General features: G+C 43.3%; 1 protein-coding gene across 7 annotated transcripts in view; it reads left to right on the top strand.

The window, feature by feature from the left end:
- R3HDM1 (R3H domain containing 1) overlaps positions 1 to 20,522 on the top strand; it is a 266,722-nt gene extending 246,200 nt beyond the window's left edge. For 6 of the 7 annotated variants that reach the window (XM_068245922.1, XM_068245921.1, XM_068245924.1 and 3 more), the window contains 3 exons: positions 7,707 to 7,789; positions 15,782 to 15,866; positions 19,480 to 20,522. In XM_068245922.1, the coding sequence (XP_068102023.1) occupies positions 7,707 to 7,789; positions 15,782 to 15,866; positions 19,480 to 19,850 (539 nt within the window). In that variant the 3' untranslated portion in view covers positions 19,851 to 20,522. The remainder of the gene's footprint in view (positions 1 to 7,706; positions 7,790 to 15,781; positions 15,867 to 19,479) is intronic. The other variant, XM_068245928.1, reaches the window with a different exon arrangement.
- Positions 20,523 to 20,747: the final 225 nt, after the last annotated feature.

The raw sequence follows: 20,747 nt of genomic DNA, 5'->3' as shown, positions 1-20,747 counted from the left end.
TAGAGAGGCTGTTGTAAGGGCTTGTTCACACGTAGGGGGCCCATACACCTAACTATTTTCCCGCCGATATACAGCAGATTCGATCACTATGATCGAATCTGCTGTGAAATCATTGCACAAACACTGACACCTTGCACAAACACAGAATGATCGCTTTCCGTATGCCCGAATGCCGAATTCCGCTTCCGAGCTGGGCTTTAGACACAAATGTATCATGTTTGGAATGTAAATAAACCTCTGCCAAGCCTGTCTGGGAAGCCCTCTGTGCTCTCTCAGAGAGACTTTGGTTTATTTACATTCCAAACATGATACATTTGTATCTAAAGTCCAGCTCAGTGGAATCCTAGCTGAATACAGCACTAAAATGCTGAGTTTTAAATATTCAGTGAATTTCTGCTTAAAAAATAAATCTGGCATAACCGTTTTTAAGCTGTAAGCAATCTATTAAAGCAAAGTTGAAATGCTGGGTGTTAGACCGCTTTAAGAGTGATTTCGCTCTTGGTTTAGCGATGGCGATTTTTAAAAATCGCCTTAAAAGCGCTAGTGCAATGGTCACTTATGTAGTGTTCTCACATAAGCGATGAGCTTCCTATCCAATCACAGACGCGGCTCCTGCACCATTTTCTGAGCATTTGCGATTCAATAGAAAGTATAGGGAAATTGCAAAGCGCTTGAAAAAGCGATTTGAATTGCCATTTCCAGAGCGCTTTCATGAATAAATACATTGTATTTATTAATTTCCGGGTCAAAGAGTTTACATTCTGACTTGACGCCAGAAAGTGAAAAAAAATCATCGCTGCACAAATGCGCTTAGAAAAGTGCTTTTCTAAGCAAAAATCACTCACAAAGTGCTTGGAAAAGCACTTCAAATATAGCCCTATAAATCACTCAGTGCTTGCGATAGCACTGCTGATTTATAGTGTGAACAAGGCCTAAGTGTCAGTGCTTTTATACCCAAGTATAGGATTGGCCAGGATGCTTCATTTGATCGGTCGATGTCCAGGCTGTATAAATTTGCATAAAAGTAGCCTGAAATTGGCATCATCTGGTAATTATTTGCATCTTATTGGCCCTCCTTACTTATGTGAGGTTAAGATGGTTTAAAATAGTCACTATTCCATACTCTATAGTCCAAGTGTGGTGATGAGAAAGGCGGTGGAGGAAGTGGGGAGAAGACATAAGCAGCAGATTATTCACCTAGGACAGTGATCTGCAAACTTTACTCTCCAGCTGCTAAGGAACTACAAGTCCCACAATGCATTGCTGGAGTCTGACAACCACAGTCATGAATTATAAAGGCAAATGCATTGTGGGACTTGTAGTTCCTTAACAGCTGGAGAGCCGAGTTTGCAGACCACTGACCTACGATCAGCACACGCTGTAGCTACATTACTCTCAGTATAGGCATGCTTAGGGAGGCTTATAATTGTTTTTTTATTTTTATTGTTTTGTGATAATTGATCTTAAAGAGGAACTTTAACCAAGGATTGAACTTCATCCCAATCAGTAGCGGATACCCCCTTTCCCACCATCTTTACCTTTTCTCTAATAGATCATCAGGGGGTCTGTACGGCTGATATTGTGGTGAAACCCCTCCCACAGTGTGATGTTAGTGCCAAGATGCTGACAGTTTTGTGTCTGTGAACCTCATTGCATTGTGGGGAATAACTGCTTTTTCCAACTGCCAAGCAAGCACTATCTCCCCCTGTGCATAGAACTATCAGTAACGAACATTCCGTACAGATCACCTGGCAGAAAGATGTCATCATCTGTGATAAATTTCAGAATGTAAATCTCTCTATTTTACAACGGGCAAACACTGACTAAATAATCTATTAATGACTATTGTAAACAATAAGCAATTTTATTCATTGTTATTTTCGCTACACTTCCTCTTTAACCAATTAAGCGTTTTGGACGTAGCTGTTACGTCCAAAAGGCTGCTGTCTCTCTTCTGCACGCTCCCGTGCTGCCGCCTGATAGCCCGGAGATCAATGAATGGGAACACCATTCCCATTCATTGATCAAAGTCCCCTTACAAAGGCCGCAATCTTTCTTAAGAAAAAAAGTTTTATATCCTCCTTTCACTTCCTGTAAGCTTGATTGCATGCTTACAGGATGGAAATTTTTTTTTTACTGAGGCCATCTTGTGGCCAAATAGTAAAACTACATCCACATACAATTTTGTAATAAACACACACAATTACAAAAAGTTATTGACAAATGAATGGGAGGTGAAAATTGCTCGGAAGGTGAAAACACACTGGAGGCTGAAGTGGTTAAACCACTATTGGTGCACCTTTAATGCAAATATGAGTCTATTTTGCCGAAGTGCATGCGCACATCCATTTGTTCCCTTTAGCCCATGGCATGAACTGGTTAAAATGAGGTCCTGATCAATGAGGCCTTGTACTTATTCTACCTCCTTTTAAGGTACAGGCATGTCTCTTCTGAATACATAGTATAAGCCAATTACTATTTGCCCCAAGACATAGGAAGCTAGCTTTGATGCGGGCTGGTCCGTTTGATAAATGTTCCCTGAAAGTTTTCCCAGAGCTTCTCATGACGTACATTAGCTTTCTGTGCTCACTATCATCCCTCTGCCGAAGTACTAACAGCAACTGAAGACCCTAAGGGCAAAGCTGGAGACCGCTGACGATTTACGTCCTGTAAAGAATACCTGTGACAAACTTGTACTTTAAAACTGAGGTAAAATGGGTAATGCAAGTAAATTGCATGTTGGTTTGCACACCCAAAAAAAACTCCTGCTCTCTAGTGACTAGTAAAAACAGGTCAATCCTCTACGGACAAGTTATAACAGGCCAGGAAACTGCATTAGATGTATGTTTCATCTGAGCCTGGTGTCAGTTGTGCAGAAAATGCGGGGGCTGTTTTCTTCAAGTGGGCTATTCTACACACCAAGCCCAACTGACATGGGGCTCTCGTGACACTTGCATCTAATGCAGTTTGCTCACCGGAGGTGCGCTTTAAAGGGGTTCTATGGCATGCGTAAAAGAACATAAACTGACACTTACCTGGGAATTCTATCGCCCCCCCTGCAGCTGTAATGTTCCTCGTCCTCCTCCTACGATCCTCTGTTCCCCGCCGCCAGTGCCGGTCCAATTTTTGCTGTAACACTGCGGCTGCGTGGCCATGGCCGCACATGCTCGCTCCCCTGCGCGTCTTTGGGAGCCTAGAGCGCAGTACAAGAAAACTTTGTACTGTGCCAGCGCAGTAAGCTCCCGATGACATGCGCGGGAGCGAGCACTATTCGTCTATTTAGATGAATATAAGACCGGGACAGGCGGCGGGGAACTGAGGATCGTAGGAGGACGGCGCGGGACATTACAGCTGCAGGGGGGCGATAGAAACCCCAGGTAAGTGTCAGCTTATGTTCTTTTATGCATGTCACAGAACCCCTTTAAAGTGCAAATGATGATGAGTTGGGCTAGCTCTGACTGCTTTTTTGCTTTGGCCACACCCGCTGCACCTCTTAATTTTAGTAAGGAGGATAATACGGCCAGATCTTTGCTCCACTAGACTACAAAGGCTTATTTGTATTTACATGTCCTTAAAGGACAATTAAAGTGTGGAAAAAAATGTAGATTTTTTTTTTTTTTACGTAGTGCTTCTTCTAGCCCTCTATAGACTATTAGGTCACTCGCTGTCCTCCCAGTCCGTGTTGTTGTGCCGCTGTCCCCCCAACTAAAGCCAGTTGTGAGCAACTGCGCATTCGCGGACAGGAGCCTCCTGTGGAGTGTTCTGCACAAGTGCAGTTCCAAGTTTTACAATCCACGCATGCACAGCATGCTGCCAGCCACGGGAGGGTGATTGAGGAGACGTATGCGACTAGGACAACACATTTGGTCACAGTGGCATAATGAAGGGGACCGGGAGGTCAGGGAGGGACCTGAAGAACTACAGGGGGCTGGAAGAAGCACTAGGTAAGGAAATCTCAACACTAACCCCCCCCCACCACACACACACACACACACACACACACACACACACACACACACACACACACACACACACACACACACACACACACACACACACACACACACACACACACACACACACACACACACACACACACACACACACACACACACACACACACACACACACACACACACACACACTACAACACACACGCATGCACAAACACACATATACACACACTGCACACACACACACACGCATGCACAAACACACACACACACAAACTCTTAAAATGTAATTTAAAATGAGGCTCTGGTCAGTATTGTAGTGTACTTGCATTACGGATTTCACTTTTCTTTTGAAATAGAAGCTTATCACTGTTGTTGTGTATATTACAAAAAATACGTCCTCAGCAAGCTGCCCTCCCATCCTCCATGCTTGCAGCTGTGCTCATCCCTTCACTAGAGGCAGGATAATGTGTGTGTAGAGAGTCAATGTTACAGATGGTTAAATCAAACCTGAACTGAAAATTAAAAGTCAAAATAACCATACACACGTCATACTTGCCTCCTCTGTAGCCTACTCCTCAACCTCTGTCTCCTCTGCTGCATCCTGTTTGTCCACTGTGATCAATGGAATTCTCTGTCCTCCATTCTAAAAATGGCAATGACTCTGTAACAGCTTTCAAGTCAGCACAATGTTGAACCGTAACATAGCCCACTTGAGCCATAGGGAAACATGGACATTACCTTGCACATCAGTTGTCCTTTCAGCTGATTTCCGGCTCCATGCAAACTTTGGAACTCGGTCACAATCAACAGAAAGTGAAATTGATTGCCCCAGTTCCAAGATGCATACAATTTGTATGACGTGCATGCAAGGCGGGATTATTTGTCGTTGGGCTATATACAACTGCAGAAGCAATGGAAACAGGCTCAAAATTCCGCACACACTACAACCAGTTTACAAGTAGTACAAGTAGTACAAGCACAGCATGGTGGCTTATAACGTATGTACTGAGGTGACATGTCTGTACTTAATAACGATATATTGTTAGTATAGTGCATTATTGGTTGGGTCATTATTTTAAGACCTTTTAAGCACACTTAAAGCATACCTGAGCTGGCATGTGACATGATGAGATAAACATGGGTACACATTGTACTAGCCCTACTAATAACTTGTCTGGGGTCTGTTTTCCTGCACAGCAAGTGTTAAAAAAAAATGTTATTTATGCAAATTAAAGGAGCACTATAGCGAAAAGGATGCTGTTCCGTTTTCGCCACCATCAGTTATTTAATATGGACAGCATAAATGTCACCGTGTAGCTTGTGTTAAAAACTGTCTAGTTACACTTTAGACTAGTTTATAAAATAGGAGATAATGAGAATGAAAATTCATCCGATAATATCAACATGGGTCAAACTCCGTACTCTGTACTCAGTACTCGGTCTATTCCGTCACACATTCTACAGCTCCACTAAAATATGTCATTCAAACTATTTGCTTAGGTGAGTACCATAATATAATCGAAGTCCTTCTTTTTCCTGTGAGCCCTTAATCTTGATATAAAGTGTTGTTTTTTTAATCCCTAGTTACTTTTTAACCTCAGTCTAGCCTATTAACCTGTTATTAACCCCTGTAATACCTATACCTGTTTATAAACTTTTAATGACTGCCGCCTGTAGCATTACGTTGTGATCACTAAGGCGAAAGTTTGGCGCCCCAATGCTCTACAGATGTAATCACTCTGCCGTTGCCTAGCGATACATCTGTACAACACTATGGCCCCCCAATGCCTTACAGATGTAATCACTCTGCCGTTGCCTAGCGATACATCTGTACAGCACTATGGCCCTCTGAACTGTTGGCCTAGCGAAAGCATCTGATCGCCACAGACACGCAGGCCGAGGATAATGGTCTGCCGCATGCTCAGCTAGAAGTAAAATATGGCATATAGGGTATCGGTTTTCACTGGGAAGGGCCAACAAATTCATTTTTATGTGTTTTATAACTGTGAGACGTGTCGTGTAAAAATTAGGAAAGGTAGAAAATGAAAAAAATGGGTATTTTCTGCATTTACCCCTATATTTTCCCCATAAAATGACTATAGAATCAGGAAAAATATTACCTAAAGAAAGCCTAGATTGTACTGAAAAAAAACAAGATGTATATCACTAAGATGGCATAAGTAATTAACTTTCTTAGCGGTATGGACGAGCTCAGCTCGTCCATTACCGTTGGAGGGAGCCGCTCAGGCCCCGCTGGGCCGATTTTCATAATTTTTTTTTAATACACGCAGCTAGCACTTTGCTTGCTGCGTGTGTACCTCGATCGCCATCGCAGATGCACCGCAATCCGCCGCGTTAGAGGGCCCCCCCACCCAGACCCCGTGCGCAGCCTGGCCAATCAGTGCCAGGCAGCGCTGCGGGGTGGATTGGAACTCCGGATGATGTCACGACATCGATGACGTCATCACGATCGTCGCCATGGCGACGGGGGAAGCCCTAAAAGAAATCCCGTTCAGAATGGGATTTCCTTATGGGAAGACGGCGCGGCGGCGATCAGAGGGGCTGGGAGGACGCAGCAGGGAGGGGGGAATCATGTAGCAAGCACTAGGCTAGCTACATGATAGAAAAAAAATCAAAAAAATAGTGCTGCGCATCCACCCTGGCGCATTCAATAGAACGCCAGGGTGGTTAAGTGACTGTTGTATCAAAACTACACAGCTAAAGTGTCAAAATGTCAAGTGTCAGGAACCTTATGGGGTAAAAACCATGGAATGCAGCTGAGCTGTGTAGGAGAGTAGAATTGGTGTTAAGGAGTTTTTGTTTGTTTTTTTAAACACAAGCTCTATGGTGAAATGTATGCTGTCTATATTAAATGACTAGTGGTGGAGATAATGGAACAGCATCATTTTTACTATAGTGCCCCTTTAAGCTTTTGAACAGCTTGTGGAATGCAGCCATAAGCTCTGCAAAGTAAACAGAAGGCAAAACACTTTTGTTTAGTTGACAAAGCACTGCTAATAACAATAACACAGGTCATTACTTCTGTTTGTTTTGCATCTGCTGTCATTTGTCAGTCTTGAAAATTTTGATTTTAAACTGATAGTAAAAATGTGAGACCCGGTTCTATGTTACTAATGCCCTATTTACATTACCAAAAACACATACAGTAAATAATCTCATACGCTTATTTCCAGCTCAGGTTTGCTTTAAGCATATTATCCCTTAACATGCTGCATGTTTTGTACAGGACCTAAACTTAGCATTAAAGGGCAACTGAAGCAAGAGGTATATGGAGGCTATCACATTTATTTCCTTTTAAGCAATACCAGTTGCCTGGATACCCTGCTGATCTTCTGCCTCTAATACGTTTAGACCCTGAACAAGCATGCAGCAGATCAGGTGTTTCTTTCAGATCTGACAAGATTAGCTGCATGCTTGTTTCTGGTGTTATTCAAACACTACTGCAGCCAAATAGACCAGCAAGGTTGCCAGGCAACTGGCATTGTTTAAAAGGAAATAAATATGGCAGCCTCCATGTATGGTTTGCTTCAGTTGTCCTTTAAGGCCTGCTATACAGTGCTAGTGTAGAGCTACATGTAGATCGGTTTTAGCATAATTCACTTTTTTTCTGTTTTACATCTCATAATCTGTCGGCTTCCGTCTCACCTATGCACTTTTTTTTTTCTTTTCTTTTTTTTTCTCTCTTTTTTTCTTTTTTGTTTGTTGTTTTTTGTTTTGTTTTTCTGGCAGGTGACACACGATATCCGTTACTCGGTCAGCCATTACAGTACAATCCTCCTCATTTAGTGCACGGACACATAACAAGCCAACAGGTTCATAATCTTGTTCTTGAATCCGATTACCATCTTTAGCATGTGAGACTTGAGTACAGATAAATGATGCGGTCATGGAGGGATAGAATATATGTACACGTTTAAGTGTATCTGAGATGGCAAAATTAAAAGGTTTATACTCACCCGGGCTTCCTCAAGCCCCATGAGCACCCTCGCCGTCCTCCCCAGTGCCTCCGTTTGGCTACAATCAGCCCCAGTCTGTTCTTCTGAGCATGTGCGGCCCCTCCCCACATGCGCAGAAGAGCCGACTAGCGCAACTGAGGCGGATTACTGGGGCTGATTGCGGCTGAACCGAGGCACTTGGGAGGATGGCGAGGGGTGCATTGGTGCTCAGGGGGCTGGAGAAAGCCCCAGGTGAGCATAAAATCTTTTTATTTTGCCATCTCAGGTTTACTTTAACCTTTCTGCTGCACTAGATATTAAAATGGAACATAGCCAAATATTGTGAATCAATTTATGTGTTGTCTGATGTTTGCATTGTTACTTTTTGATAAAAATGTAGCAAGAGGGATGCAGAGACTACATTTATAGTCTTGGTAAATTGCACCGCTGGTGCACATAATAAGCATAGAGGTACGCTAATGATTCAAAGTTATAAGTACGTGGCACACCATCCGTATAATAATCATCACCAGAGTCCCAAATCAGCTGGGATCTGGCAATTAGCTCCACCTCCTTGCCCAATATGGCAACAGTCTTCTCAATGGGAAATATGCCGTATTGGGCAAGGGGGCGGAGCTATACTGAAGCCAAGCTGAATCGGGATTCCGGTATAGATTATTCCATGTATGGCGGGCCAGGTAATTATAAGTTTCACCCATTAACGTACTTAAGTCTTTATTTTATGTATACCAGAGGGGTGCTTTGAAGGGAACCTGAAGTGAGAGGTATATGGAGGCTGCCATATTTATTTCCTTCTAAACAATACTAGATGCCTGGCAGCCCTGCTGATCATTCTGGCAGCAGTAGTGTCTAAATCACACCTGAAACAAGCATGCAGCAAATCTTGTCAGATCTGTCATACACCTCTGATCTGCATGCTTGTTCAGGGTCTATGGCTAAAAGTATTAGAGGCAGAGGACCAGCAGGAAAGCCAGGCAATGTGCATTATATAAAAGGAAATAAACATATCAGCCTCTATATCCTTCTCACCTCAGGTTCTCTTTAAAGTGTACTAGAGGCGTTATGTGACATAAGATAAACATGTGTATGTACAGTACAAAACATACTAATAACCAGGCTGTTATACTTGCTTTATTTTTCTGCCTGAAAGAGTTAATTTCTAGGCATGCAAGTGACAGCTTCTGTCTTGTAAGCACCTTGTCCAGAATATAGTGAACATCACTGATAAGCAAAGTACAGTATAAAATACATGAACTATTGACCTTTTTCTAACTCTGGGAATCTTAATAGACTGCCGCTAATTAGAGATTGTAAAACATTCAACCTACTTTGTAACTGTTTCAATATAAAATAAATCCCTTGCATACTTAAAGTGAATCTCCAGACTAAAAATCTACTCAGCAGCACTGAAAAGGCTTGGTATTTCTTTAACAGTTTCACAGCATCAGAACTTTGTTTTTCTTATAGAAATCTCACTTTTAGCTGCATTTTTAGCTAAGCTCCGCCCCATCTAAGAAAACTGCCCGGGCTTTTTTCCCCTGATGCTGTGCAAAGAATGATGGGATTTCCTATGTTGTTGTTCATGTTGCCTAGCAACTGGGAGGGGTATAATCAGCACACAGGACAGCTGGAATTGTGTCTCATGCTCCCTGTCACCTTCTTTCAACCAAAAAGATGGCTGCCCTTATGAAATCACAAACCTTTGCCTGTTCTTTTAAAACAGGGCGGGTAAGAGATTATATTACCTATCTATTTTAATTAACATAACGTAACTTAATTACAGTATGTTTGTTTAAGCTGAAGTTCCTCTTTAAAGAGAAACTCCGACTAAGGCAGCCATCTTTTTTGGTTGAAAGGAGGTGACAGGGAGCATGAGATGCAGTTCCAACTGTCCTGTGTCCTGATCACCCCTCTCAGCTGCTAGGCAACAAGAACAACATCAGAAATCCCAACATGCTTTGCACTGCATCAGGGGAAAAATGCCCGGGCAGTTTTCTTTGATGGGGTGGAGCTTAGCTTCTCTGCAGCTAAAAATGAGGATTAGGTATGAAAAACAAAGTTCTGATGCTGTGAACCTGTTAAAGAAACACCAAGCCTTTTCAGTGCTGCTGAGTAGATTTTTAGTCTGGAGGTTCACTTTAAAGTCATTTTGGGGAGTAGCAGAATAAATATAATTATCTCCTCAGTTTATTTCCACTTCGGGTTCACTTTAAGCATTTTCAAGTTCACTGTAAGTTGTTGTATCTGAGGCACTTCCTTGCCAATAGCATGCAGTCAGCAGCCTGGTGACCACCTGATCTGTTACTTAGTCTGAGCTCGAAACTCAAAGGCCTCAATTCACTAAGCTTATCTCCTGTCTTTAATAACGCTTCTAGAGCTGTCACCATGGTGACGATGCATGTAGTATTCAGGAAACCTTTTACCTCAGGCAAACCTAAAGTTAACTCTTCTATCTTTAAAGAGGAACTCCAGTGAATATAATGTAATAAAAAAAAATGTGCTTCATTTTTACAATAATTATGTATAAATGATTTAGTCAGTGTTTGCCCGTTGTAAAATATTTTAAATCCCTGATTTATATTCTGACATTTATTGCATGGTGACATTTTTACTGTTGGCAGGTGATGTAGCTGCTGCATGCTGTTTTTGGCAGTTGGAAACCGCTGTAAACAGCTATTTCCCACAATGCAACAGGGTTCACAGACAGGAAACTGCCAAGAGCACGTACTCAAAATTTCTTTGTGGGAGGGGTTTCACCACAATATCAGCCATACAGCGCCCCCAGATGGTCTGTTTGTGAAAAGGAATAGATTTCTCATGTAAAAGGGGGTATCAGCTACTGATTGGGATGAATTCAATTCTTGGCCGGAGTTTCTCTTTAAGTTAACTCTTCAATCCTTAAAATAACTCCAGAATTCTAAAGTTAAAGACAGGCTGTTAATTAACTGCGTGTGAAAATAACTACAGGAAGGTAACTTAAGGAATGACGAGATAAGATAACTCTCTCACTGTGTGGTGGTAAGTTTTCTCTTGCCGTATTATCTCCAGCATGATCTTAGTGAATTGAGGCCAAAGTATCAGTGGCAGAGGGTCACTTCTACAAATGGCGTTTTTAAATTAAAGTAACTTCAGCCTTCATGTCCCTCTCATTACATGATTCCTTTAAAAGCGTTAATGAAAAGCAGAGTACAGTTACCCGTAGAGGTAGGTGCTATGTAATCACCAGTATGTAGACATTGGAATTCTGTGGATTTCTGCACTGTGCATTGTCCTTTATCGTGTAAGAAGTAAAGTGTTTTCTAGTTGGTTTTATAGCTTTGTGTTTAGGATAAAGTGGTTTGCAAAAGTATTCGGCCCCCTTGAAGTTTTCCATATTTTGTCACATTACTGCCACAAACCTGAATCAATTTTATTGGAATTCCACGTGAAAGACCAATACAAAGTAGTGTACACGTGAGGAGTGGAATGAAAATCATACATGATGCCAAACATTTTAAAAAAATAACAGCATAGTGGGGTGTGCATAATTTTTCAGCCCCCTGAGTCAATACTTTGTAGAACCACCTTTTGCTGCAATTACAGCTGCCAGTCTTTTAGTGTATGTCTCTACCAGCTCTGCACATCTAGAGACTGAAATCCTTGCCCATTCTTCTTTGTAAAACAGCTCCAGCTCAGTCAGATTAGATGAACAGCGTTTGTGAACAGCAGTTTTCAGATCTTTGCGCAAAAGGTGGATCAGCGCAACACCAGGCCGCCTCCGAATGGCCTCCATCAGAGATGCGCTGAGCCCCCCCAAGAACTACAAACGCACCTTGAACCCAAACAGAAGCTCGGCATATACACCAAAAGCATGGCTGTTAAGTGGGAGCAGCTGACCAAAAACAAATTAAATTAGTACATAGCAAGGAAATGAACAGTGCTACTTAAAAACAGGCAAGTGCCTACCTGCAAAAGAGTGCAAGCCCCACTTGTGGGATATAATACACACCGAGCATACACATGACCTGTCTACCACTGGAGGATGTTGGTTTCCTGTAACAGCTTGCATGCAACCTATTAAGTACTCGTCCCTCCCACTGCAAAGAAGTCAATCCTCCATGGGAGGGGCCTAACACTAAATCCTAACCTATGTATATGCATAGCCTGGGTGCGGCTAATTAAGTAAAATTGAAAATTGCGCAAAAGGTGGATCAGCGCAACACCAGGCCGCCTCCGAATGGCCTCCATCAGAGATGCGTTGAGCCCCCCCAAGAACTACAAACGCACCTTGAACCTAAACAGAAGCTCTGAGTATACACCAAAAGCATGGCTGTTAAGTTTTCAGATCTTGCCACAGATTCTCGATTGGATTTAGATCTGGACTTTGACTGAGCCATTCTAACACATGGATATGTTTTGTTTTAAACCATTCCATTGTTGCCCTGGCTTTTTGTTTAGGGTCGTTGTCCTGCTGGAAGGTGAACCTCCGCCCCAGTCTCGAGTCTTTTGCAGACACCAAGAGGTTTTCTTCCAAGATTGCCCTGTATTTGGCTCCATGCATCTTCCCATCAACTGACTAGCTTCCATGTCCCTGCTGAAGAGAAGCACCCCCAGAGAATGATGCTACCACCACCATATTTGACAGTGGGGATGGTGTGTTCAGAGTAATGTACAGTGTTAGTTTTCCACCACACATAGTGTTTTGCATTTTGGCTAAAAAGTTCCATTTTGGTCTCATCTGACCAGAGCACCTTCTTCCACATGTTTGCTGTGTCCCCCACATGGCTTGTGACAAACTGTAAACAGGACTTCTTATGCTTTTCTATTAACAATGCCTTTCTTCTTGCCACTCTTCCATAAAGGCCAACTTTGTGCTGTGCACGACTAATAGTTGTCCTATGGACAGATTCCCCCACCTGAGCTGTAGATCTCTGCAGCTCATCCAGAGTCACCATGGGCCTCTTGACTGCATTTCTGATCAGCGCTCTCCTTGTTCGGCCTGTGAGTTTAGGTGGCCGGCCTTGTCTTGGTAGGTTTACAGTTGTGCCATTCTATTTCTGAATGATCGCTTGAACAGTGCTCCGTGGGATGTTCAAGGCTTTGGAAATCTTTTTGTAGCCAAAGCCTGCTTTAAATTTCTCGATAAGTTTAGCCCTGACCTGTCTGGTGTGTTCTTTGGACTTCACGGTGTTGTTGCTCCCAATATTCTCTTAAACATCCTCTGAGGCCGTCACAGAGCAGCTGTATTTGTACTGGCATTAGATTACACACAGGTGCACTCTATTTAGTCATTAGCACTCATTAGGCAATGTCTATGGGCAACTGACTGCACTCAGACCAAAGGGGGCTGAATAATTACGCACACCCCACTTTGCAGTTATTTATTTGTAAAAAATGTTTGGAATCATGTAGGATTTTCGTTCCACTTCTCACGTGTGCACCACTTTGTATTGGTCTTTCACATGGAATTCCAATAAAATTGATTCATGTTTGTGGCAGTAATATGACAAAATGTGGAAAACTTCAAGGGGGCCAAATACTTTTGCAAACCACTGTAGTTCTCCTAAATGCTGAATACAAAACATATACAAAGTGTGTTCCTCAACATTTTCTCTGTCTAATAAAACCTAAAAATCAACAGGCTCTACACATTACAGTCAGCGACTGACCTCAATTCCTCCACTTCCCATCGACCCAACACAGGCATGTCAGGATATGCTGACTGAACTGAGTGGAGCAGCAGCACACTCTTGAGTCATCAGTAGGGTCTCTCCTGTGAGCAAACTCATGGTGTATTGTGGTAACAGAGTGGTGCGCCTCCCACTTTGTCTGCTGCTCCTCCCATTTCTAGAGTGAGTGTGATTACTGCTTCTCCCACTTCCAGAGTGATTGCTGTTCTTCCCACTTCTAGAGTGAGTTCTTCTGTGCAGGGATTACAAGAGACAGAAAAAAGTACTTTAGTGGTGTGTAAAAGCATATTTAACAAGCTAGTGTACTTAATGATTTGTCTCAAAATAGATTACTGATCAGTAATGCAATATACTTGCGTTTTTCATTTTAAGATGATGGCATGTCACTTCCAGTATGTACAGTAAAATATGTACTCTATGCATGTACTAATAGTAAACTATCTCCAGCTTGTCCTTATTTGTTCTGAACTATTTCTACTTGTTTTAAAGTGTTCCCTCCTTGGTTTCTTTTGCTATCAAACCTCTTTATTGAAAGTGAAGATAAACAGTACATACTTGTTAGAGCTTCACTACAGTCATAACAATGTGGAACTGAGATGAAGAGTGACTATCAATTGAGTAAACAATAGGATGTGATGTGCAAAGTAGAATATAGAAAATACACTCCTAAAATAATACCATACAAAACAAACAGAGAAGGTAGTTGAGGTCACGAACATACAAATTCTCTGATAATTGTGCATCCAGAGACCTCGCCGGCTGATCGGAGGTCTGACGCTGCGCTGCCTGCTGTCACTAGGCAGCGGCAAGGGGGGGGGGGGGGGGCAGTTGGGGGGGGGGGGGGAATCCACCCCATTTTGCCCAACGTGCAGATGCCCATGTTGATATGTACCCCTTTTTAAACCCTGTACTCACAAAGTACCCCCTAGCATAGTAAGCATTATCACAAGTACCTCTTGACAAATATATACTTAATCGTAGTACATGATAATTGGTTCTAAACAATTTCCAAGCATTTACTATTGCTTTTAATTAGCTAAAACACCAATTTGGTGTTGTTTTAACCACCTTAGTGGTAATGACGAGCTCAGCTCGTCCATTACCGCCGCAGTGGATATCTCCGGCACCTGTGGGCCGATTTTTATAATTTTTTTTTCATACACGCAGCTAGCACTTTGCTAGCTCCGTGTGGGGTACGATCGCCGCCGCTCTGCGGCGATTCGCCGCTAGCAGCGGCGTAAGGGAGCCTCCCCCTGCCCAGAACCCTTGCACATCCTGGCCAATCATGGCCAGGCTGCGCTATGGGGCTGGATCGGACACCCCCCGACGCCATGATGTCGATGACGTCATCCCGATCATCACCATGGCGACGAGGGAAGCCAGGCAGAAAATCCCATGTACAACGGGATTTTCTGCGTGCTATAAAAAGCCGGCGGCCATCAGACTAGATGGGCAGATAACTTTCAGTTAGCTACAATGATTCAGAAGAAAAAATTAAAAAAAAAAAAAAACTGTCCGCACGCCACCCTGGCAATTTTAGTGTAACGCCAGGGTGGTTAATAAGATTTATCATTTTATAAAACTCTAAATTTGTTATTCTTGATTAAGTTTATCAAGCCCGAGTATTCCCCATGGAACCATCAGAAGTACCCCCTGGGGTACACGTGCCACACATTGAGAACCTAGGCAGTAGAAGACCTTGAGCAAGACTCTAAAGATCCTACTGCCTATAGAGCGCGCCCTAGTGGCTGCAGCTCTGGCGCTTTGATTCCGCCAGGAGAAAAGAGCAATATTAATGTTCTGTGTCTCATTGACCCACAAACCAGCACATCTTATTAAGGAGAATTGTGTTCTTTCCTCCCCTTTGCTGCTGCAGATTGTTTATATTCTGTTATCATCCTGATTGCTGCAACAAATTTGCCTTGTTCAATTTTGCATTTAGTTGGGGGTTTAATCTTCACATTTTACTATCCTGATCTAGAATGTCTTCTAGCTATGAAACCAGTCAGTCTAACCAGCAGGGGGAGCTCCAAGCAAATATCAGGTGTTTTTATTTGTAATATTTCAGATTTTGCTTCTTAAAATCTATTTGTAGTGCTAGACCTATTAAATTCAAAATGAGAACAATCACACAGCACTTTCCCTTTATATCAGTTTGTATCTCTTCTACATCTCTTAGGGTCAGTCTGGACACAGACATGGAAATCGGGGGAAAAAAACTGCAAAGAAAACTGCTACCACAGACCTCTCCGCTGGTGAGCCAGGTACGTTCATGCAAGAGTGAAGAACCATCCCTGAGTGTCGGATCTGCATCACCTCAGCCAATGAGATTCAAACATGCTGTGGGCTGCTACATTTTTTGAGGCCCGAACACACCCTAGATCATAAAAGTCAAACTCCGGCCCACGGGCCAAATGTGGCCCTCTGAGGAGCCATTAAAATTGGCCCTCAAATGGTTTCCCCACTTTTTGTTATGTTTGGCCCACTCTAGACCACCAGGTAAGCTATATCAGAGTTGAAGCCCAAGATGACCAGGGGAAGCCACATGGGGGAGGGAGGGGTAAAGCACTAAACACCAGGGAACTGCATAGGGGAGGGAGGGGGGCCATCTGGGAACTTTACAAAGGAGGAAGGTGGCCTGAAGACATTGAGGTTGGGCCACGACTTGGTCTCTGTGTACAGTTTCGGCCCACTTGAGTTTGACACCTCTGCCCTAGATATTAACCAGTTCCGGATGTGTTTACCACTAGCAGATCAGGGGCATATATATATGCACTGTTTACTTAGATAAATTCTAAAATCATTGCTACGCAGCCAATTTAAAAACCAGGAACCATCTCCGTTCCCTTTTGTTCGTTGCCCAGGCTCGCGCGCATGCAGACAGGTCAAATGAATTGACTCTTATGCTCCATGCATGCAAGTCCGTATTTCCCCACTTACAATCCACTCATCAAACCGCATGCATACCGCAGCTGCTTCCCTCTAACAGGGAAAAGTCTTTTATGTTATCCAAGGCTGCAGCGAGTACTGTTGGCCGACTATAACTTCCTTAACCACTTTGTCCTTTGATACAGTATATCTACGTCAGCTGTGGCTCTCTCCAAGCCACAGCGACGTAGATATACTGACCTGCTTGCAGCCCTGTTGTGCAGGAACAGGTGCGCTTCAGAGCGCACCTCCCGGCACTAACAGCTGCAATACTAATTGGTGAAAGGGAAAATGTTCCCTTGTAGCCAATTAGTAACCCCCCCCCCCCCCGTGGATGAACGATTACCGCTGTAGCAAACAGCGGTGATCCTTCATCTCTCCCCTCGGTGGCCAGATCTGTAAAAAAAAAAAAAAAAAAAGGATTAGAAAGCAGCCTGACTCACCTTTTCCTGTTCCAGCGATCAGCCTGCAGCCCGAGCCTCCGATCGCCGCTCTGCACGCAGCCCTGTGATGCTGAATAGCCGAGTCCCGGCTTGATGATGTCACCAGGAGCGTACTGCACAGGCACAAACCATACTGGGTCTGCGCAGTACGCTCCTGGTGACATCAGCAGGAGCGAGGACACAGCAACACAGGCGCAGTGGTTTTCTGACTTTAAAGTCTGAAATTCCAGAAGTGAAACGGAGGCGGGGCCGGAGCATTGGCGAGTGGCTGCGTGGGCACAGGATGTGTGCTGGGGACCATTAAAAGCCCCGGGTAACTTCAACTTTTTTTCCCCCAACCCCCCTACAGTATTCCTTTAAAGGGACGCTGTCAATGCCCAAGTGTTCTAAATGACAATATACAAATAATATTTAAGTAGCTGAGTAAACATTTTACTACTTTTCATGTTAAATATTTAGAGGCAAAAGCTGTAATTTACTGTGTGTAGATTTTAGCTATGTTTGGAATGTCTTATTTGCAGAGGTGAATCTCTGCAGTCTGACATGCTAAGAACAGTGTAATATTGAAGCAGAGTTGTATGAAATTATTCTGGTGTCAGGTTTCACACACACAATTACAAATGTTTATGTTGCACATAAGATACATTTCCTCTGCTCTCTGTGAGAGAAAGCTCTGCTTGTCTCTGACTGATGTAAAACTGAAGCAAAAGGGATATGGAAGCTGCCATATTGATTTTCTTTTAAAGGGAACCTAAACTGAGAGGGATTTGGATGTTTCCTTTTAAACAATACCAGTTGCCTGGCAGTCCCGTTGATCTCTATGACTGCAGTGGTGACTGAATCACAAACCTGAAACAAGCATGCAACAAATCCAGTCTGACTTCAGTCAGAGCAACTGATCTGCATGCTTGTTCAGGGGTTGTGGCTAAGCATATTAGAGACACAGGATCAGCGGGAGAGTGAGGCAACTAGTATTTTTTTAAAAAGAAAAACCATATCCTTCTCAGTTTAGGTTCCCTTTAAGCAATACCAGTTGCCTGGCTACCCTGCTGATCCTCTGCCTCTAATACATTTAGCTATAGACCCTGAGCAAGCATGCAGCAGATCAGGTGTTTCTGACATTGTCAGATCTGATTAGATTAGCTGCATGCTTGTTTATGGTGTTATCAGACACGACTGCAGTCAAATGGATCAGCAGGTCTGCCTGGGAACTGGTATTGTTTAAAAGGAAATACATATTGCAGCCACCATATACCTCTCACTTCAGTTGTCCTTTAACCAGCCGGGCGGTATGGACGAGCTCAGCTCGTCCATCACTGCCGGAGGCTGCCGCTCAGGCCCTGCTGGGCCGATTTTCATCAAATAAAAAGCAGCACACGCAGCCGGCACTTTGCCAGCCGCGTGTGCTGCCTGATCGCCGCCGCAGCGCGACGATCCGCCGCGTGCAGCGGTGAAAGAGGGTCCCCCCAGCCGCCTGAGCCCAGCGTAGCCGGAACAAAAAGTTCCGGCCAGCACTAAGGGCTGGATCGGAGGCGGCTGACGTCCATGACGTCACTCCGCTCGTCGCCATGGCGACGAAGTAAGCAAAACACGGAAGGCCGCTCATTGCACGATCAGAAGAACGCCTCCGGAGCGCCCTCTAGTGGGCTTTCATGCAGCCAACTTTCAGTTGGCTGCATGAAATAGTTTTTTTTTTATTTAAAAAAAACCCTCCCGCAGCCGCCCTGGCGATCTTAATAGAACGCCAGGGTGGTTAAAAGAAAACATCCATGTCCCTCTCAGTTAAAGTTCCCTTTAATACCTGGTTATGGTTAGGCATGGTTGTGCACTATGAGCTCAGATGTATGGATAGTGTTAAGCATAAATAAACAGGGAGAGTGGTAAGGTGATTGTTAGGAATGGGTGTGGTTGTAGGGTACAGGATAGGAGTTACAGTTAGTGTTAGGCACAGTTGAAGGGGGCGCAGTGGTAATGTAAACGTGAAATGAGCCATTGCCACTCTCAGCTTTGTGTTGTGTTGGCGCTCAGACTTCTCTCACCAAAGGAAATTGCAGTTATGAAAACTGGAGTCCTCAAAGTGCCGATTCATTGACCACAGCTTTACATCTTCTGCAGATCAGGAAGTAACCCATTAATTAGCAGCTTCAATAGTTATCTTGTTTGAGATAAGTGCTCTGCAGAACTTGTGCTGTAAATTCTTGGAATGCTTTGATCTCTCTCTAACAGAAAATATAAAAGCTGAAAGCAGAAGTCCTCCATTATTGTAACAAAGAAAAAAAAAGTGTTAAAATAAATTGGCCTGGGGCACTTGCAAGCCTCTAAATAAGTTGGCTGATAAAGGGTTAAAGGTTCCTGGTCATTCTTTCAAATTGACACTATGGGAATATATCGTGATTCAATATGTTTTGTTCTTTGACCTATTCTCTTTCAAATTTGTTTTTGTCTAAATAACTAGAGCCTTTTTTGTTGTTTTTTTTTAAGTTTTCTTCTGTTCCCATTTCTGCAGCTGCCGGGAAGGTGTTAGAGATCACGGAACTGCCCGACGGCATATGCCGCAAAGACGCGGAGATGCTTTTTGGCGAACTCTTTAAAGCAGGTGCTAAAATCCGGTGGCTCCGGGAGCCCCACTTGCAACAACACCCCCCACAACACCATCACCCCCAATACTGTGGCAGTGGGGAAGGCCACACAACCACCGAACAGCCCAACCCCTCCACAGACTTGGCCTCCGCCTACACCATCGTAGCCACCTTCCCTACGGTGTCGGCTGCGCAGAGTGCACTGAAGAAACACAATAACTTAATGAACAAGTTTAGACTGAGGACAAGCAGAAAGCCCTACGACCTTCAAATCCTAGAAAAAGCAGGCTCTCAATAGAAAAATCAATGGCGTGGGGGGCCGAGTCACCAGGTTGGACCCCTCTAACAATCGCGAGCGTTTCTCGTCTGTACAGAGACACACTGTTGAAATCTGAAGATCATGGCCTAGTTACCGAAGACCACCCTAAAGAACAGGCGGAGAAGTAAAATTTGATCAGCAGGATAAACCCTCTTCCCTACCCCTTTTATAGTCTGTTTGTTTTATATTTATATTTCTGTACTGGACCCAAAGTTCTCGTGTACAGAGGAAATTTGAAAAAAAATGTTGTTCATACTGAATGCCCAGGTGGAAAAAAAAAGGTTAAAAAAAAAAAAAAACCTAAATTAAGTCTGTTTTTCTACTTTTTTTGTTTTTGTTTTCTTTTCAAAACCAGCACTTTGCCATCCATTTTCCTAGAACGGGGTGGGGAGAATTTTCAATGCACTTAAATTAAAAAAAAAAGAAAATTCTATATACAATGCATAGAAATATATATTATAATTATAGACCTACTACTGTTTTGAAGAGAAGTCTAGTTCGTTTTTTTTTTTCTTGTTCTTTTCCTCTCCCTGACTCCTAAAAGGGATGCCGTTAAAAACTACTGGTTCTCTTCAACGTGCCCTCCAGAAAATTCTGTACATTGAGGCTTTGTGAAAGTTCATTGTAAATAAATTATGTTTCTCACGAAAATTTCACTTTTAATTGTGGTTTGATATTTGCCTCGACCTGGTTTCTTTGCGATTAAGAGAGCCTGATTTATTAAACAGAACCTAAAGCGATAAGTGTATGGAGGCTGCCATATTCATTTTTTTTCTTTTTAAACAATACCAGTAGCCTGGCAAACCCTGCTGATCTATTTGGCTGCAGTAGTGTCATAATCGCACCTGAAACGAGCATGCAGCTAATCCTGTCAGA

This window comes from Hyperolius riggenbachi, chromosome 7, assembly GCF_040937935.1.
Source record: "Hyperolius riggenbachi isolate aHypRig1 chromosome 7, aHypRig1.pri, whole genome shotgun sequence".
In the NCBI taxonomy this organism is placed as follows: Eukaryota; Metazoa; Chordata; class Amphibia; order Anura; family Hyperoliidae; genus Hyperolius; species Hyperolius riggenbachi.
This window is presented reverse-complemented; position numbering and strand designations above follow the sequence as displayed.